We start from the raw sequence: 2,492 nt of genomic DNA, 5'->3' as shown, positions 1-2,492 counted from the left end.
ATGCCTCAATACATGCGAAAATATACTACCGATCATAGTACGAGTAGTAGAGATTCACGTCAGAGTGATGAATCTTCTCGAGAATCTCATAGCACAGCACCTACCTCAATATATGGTAGTCCGCGACCATCAATTCATCAATACTACACCGAAAAACCCATCTACTACCAAAAGGATAGTATAGAGTTGCCTCCCTATGACATATCCCCAGCAGCAACAAATTATCCTCGATCATCTCAAGAAACATACGCTTCAACATCTCCATCTCAAGAAGATCTTTTTGACGAACCTGAAGATTTTGATCCAGAATATGAAGTACCGGAATATAAAACCGTGGTTGAAAATAACTTGAGACCATCCACTGCTCAAGATTTCGCGCATTTCTTTCCTTCGACAAAACGTTTATACATTCGTCATGATGATACTTCTTATGATGGGAATATGAATCTTCGCGTCGACACGGAAGATGGTCATGGTCAAGATAAAGAAGTAATTCAACTCTTCCATCTTCGAATGCATGATCTCAAGAACCGAGAATTTAGTCTTCGTCGATACGAACGCTCAAGTGGTCGAGAAGTTTGTCATTCGAGTATGAAATACGCAAAATCTGCCGCTGAAAGAAGACCTTCTTCATTAACTCGTTCGGTTAGTAATGCTTTTGCAAGTATTCGCAAACCATCCATGTCAAGAACAAATTCTGCAGTTTCTACTCATAAACCCATGGGAGGAATCAAGAGACATGATAGTGGTTATGCATCAAATTCAGATTCGGATTCCGACGTCGAAGCATTCATGGCTTCGAAAAAAGCAGCCGCGCCTATGATCCCTACCAACACCACCAAGCTAGAATTTTCCAATTACGCTCAAGTAGAAGTTAAACGTCGTGGAACAAAGGCTTCAAAACGTTATGAATTTGAATATTGGGGTCATTCATATTCATGGAAACGAGTTACGGAAAAAGATGGAGAAGGAAAAGCTATTTCCTATCATTTATTCAAAGGGGATTCCGGAGCAGCTGTGGCGCATATTGTACCGGAATTAAGATCACCAGCTCAAATACGAGAGGAGGAATTAGTAGGGGGTTGGGTACCACCTTGTCAGATGTGGATTAGTGATAGGAGTGTTTTGACGGCTGTTACAGATGTTGCTGAGTAAGTATTTTCTTTCTTTCTATCGTGCATACAGGAACAAATCTAACAATATTCCAATAGTGTCATCATCTCCACTGGCCTCATAGCCCTCGTCGATGACAGCATCAAACGACATTTCGATCCCAAACCCCACCCCAAACCCAGCTCATCCCATTCATCCCACTCATTCCATTCCCACCCTCACTCAAATCCAACTCCCCATTCAAACCCAACCTCACAACCACATTCACAACCACATTCACAACCACATTCTCCCCGCACTCAAATCATCGTTCCCCTCCACCCCCTCAAAATGGACATGGAATTTGTAAATCCACGCGCAATGGTCGAACACATGTTTAAGCGGAGAAACTCAGGGGGTTCAAATAAATCTCCCACGGAAGAGAGGAAAAAACATTCTCCGCTGAGATATGAAGAGAGGAGAGTGTAGGAATTTTGATATCGACAGATGTTTTTTTGGTTTTTTCTTCTTCTTGATGTGTTACAGATAGGATATGGATATGGATATGGATATGGACACAGACAGATACAGATGCAAGTACAAGTACAAGTACAGATTTGGATCACAGGACATTTGGTTGGTTGGTTGGTTGGTTTGTTAGTTTGTCCATTTATTTCGGTGGATGAATTATTCATTTGATTATTTAATGGTTTATGAATGGAATAGGATAGGATAGGATAGTACGCGTATCCAAGCAGCAGGTGTTAAGGATTGGGATTGCGATTACGATTGCAATTGCGGCATCGTATCATTGTTAAAGTTAAGGATATGTCACAAATGAAATGGGATGGAGGTTTTGCTTGCTTGCTTGCGAATTTTTTGCTTACTTACGAATTGTTTGCTTGTTTGCTTACTTGCGAACGGCATTGGATATGAAACGGATTGGATACGATTGGAGGTGGTATAATATCCTTGATCTTGGTTGTTAAATTGCTCATCTACTTTTTCATTTTATGACTTATTTATTTATATTCATTTATCTATGTTCATCTATATTTGTTATATTTATTATTTATGCCATCTACAAGTACAAGCGCAGGCTGAAACAAATTTGGAAGGAAGGGAAGGAAGGGAAGGAAGGAAGGAAGGGAACAATGGGGATAAATGATGAGACTTGGTATATAGTAATATATGTATGTTATGTTATATTACATTATGTTATACATGTATATGTATATTTATATTTATTTACATGAACCTTGAGAAACGGATAAATGAAAGAAATGAAATGATTTCGGATATATATGGAAACTGTCAATCTAAAGACAAAATCAAACTCAAAGTCAAATTCAAGAATTCAAAAGAAGAAATATTGATTGCATTATATATATAATATCACC

At 38.8% G+C, this 2,492-nt stretch overlaps 1 protein-coding gene across 1 annotated transcript; it reads left to right on the top strand.

Annotated features, from left to right (window-relative positions):
* SS1G_08270 (hypothetical protein) lies at nt 1-1,581 on the top strand (the record flags this gene model as incomplete). Its single annotated transcript, XM_001590480.1, has 2 exons — nt 1-1,151; nt 1,212-1,581. The coding sequence occupies 2 exons, from the start codon at nt 1-3 to the stop codon at nt 1,579-1,581; spliced, it is 1,521 nt and encodes a 506-aa protein (XP_001590530.1).
* Nucleotides 1,582-2,492: the final 911 nt, after the last annotated feature.

Source organism: Sclerotinia sclerotiorum, genomic scaffold (genome assembly GCF_000146945.2).
Source record: "Sclerotinia sclerotiorum 1980 UF-70 scaffold_11 genomic scaffold, whole genome shotgun sequence".
Classification (NCBI taxonomy): domain Eukaryota; kingdom Fungi; phylum Ascomycota; class Leotiomycetes; order Helotiales; family Sclerotiniaceae; genus Sclerotinia; species Sclerotinia sclerotiorum.
Note: the sequence above shows the minus strand (reverse complement) of the source record. Positions and strands in the feature narration are given on the sequence as shown.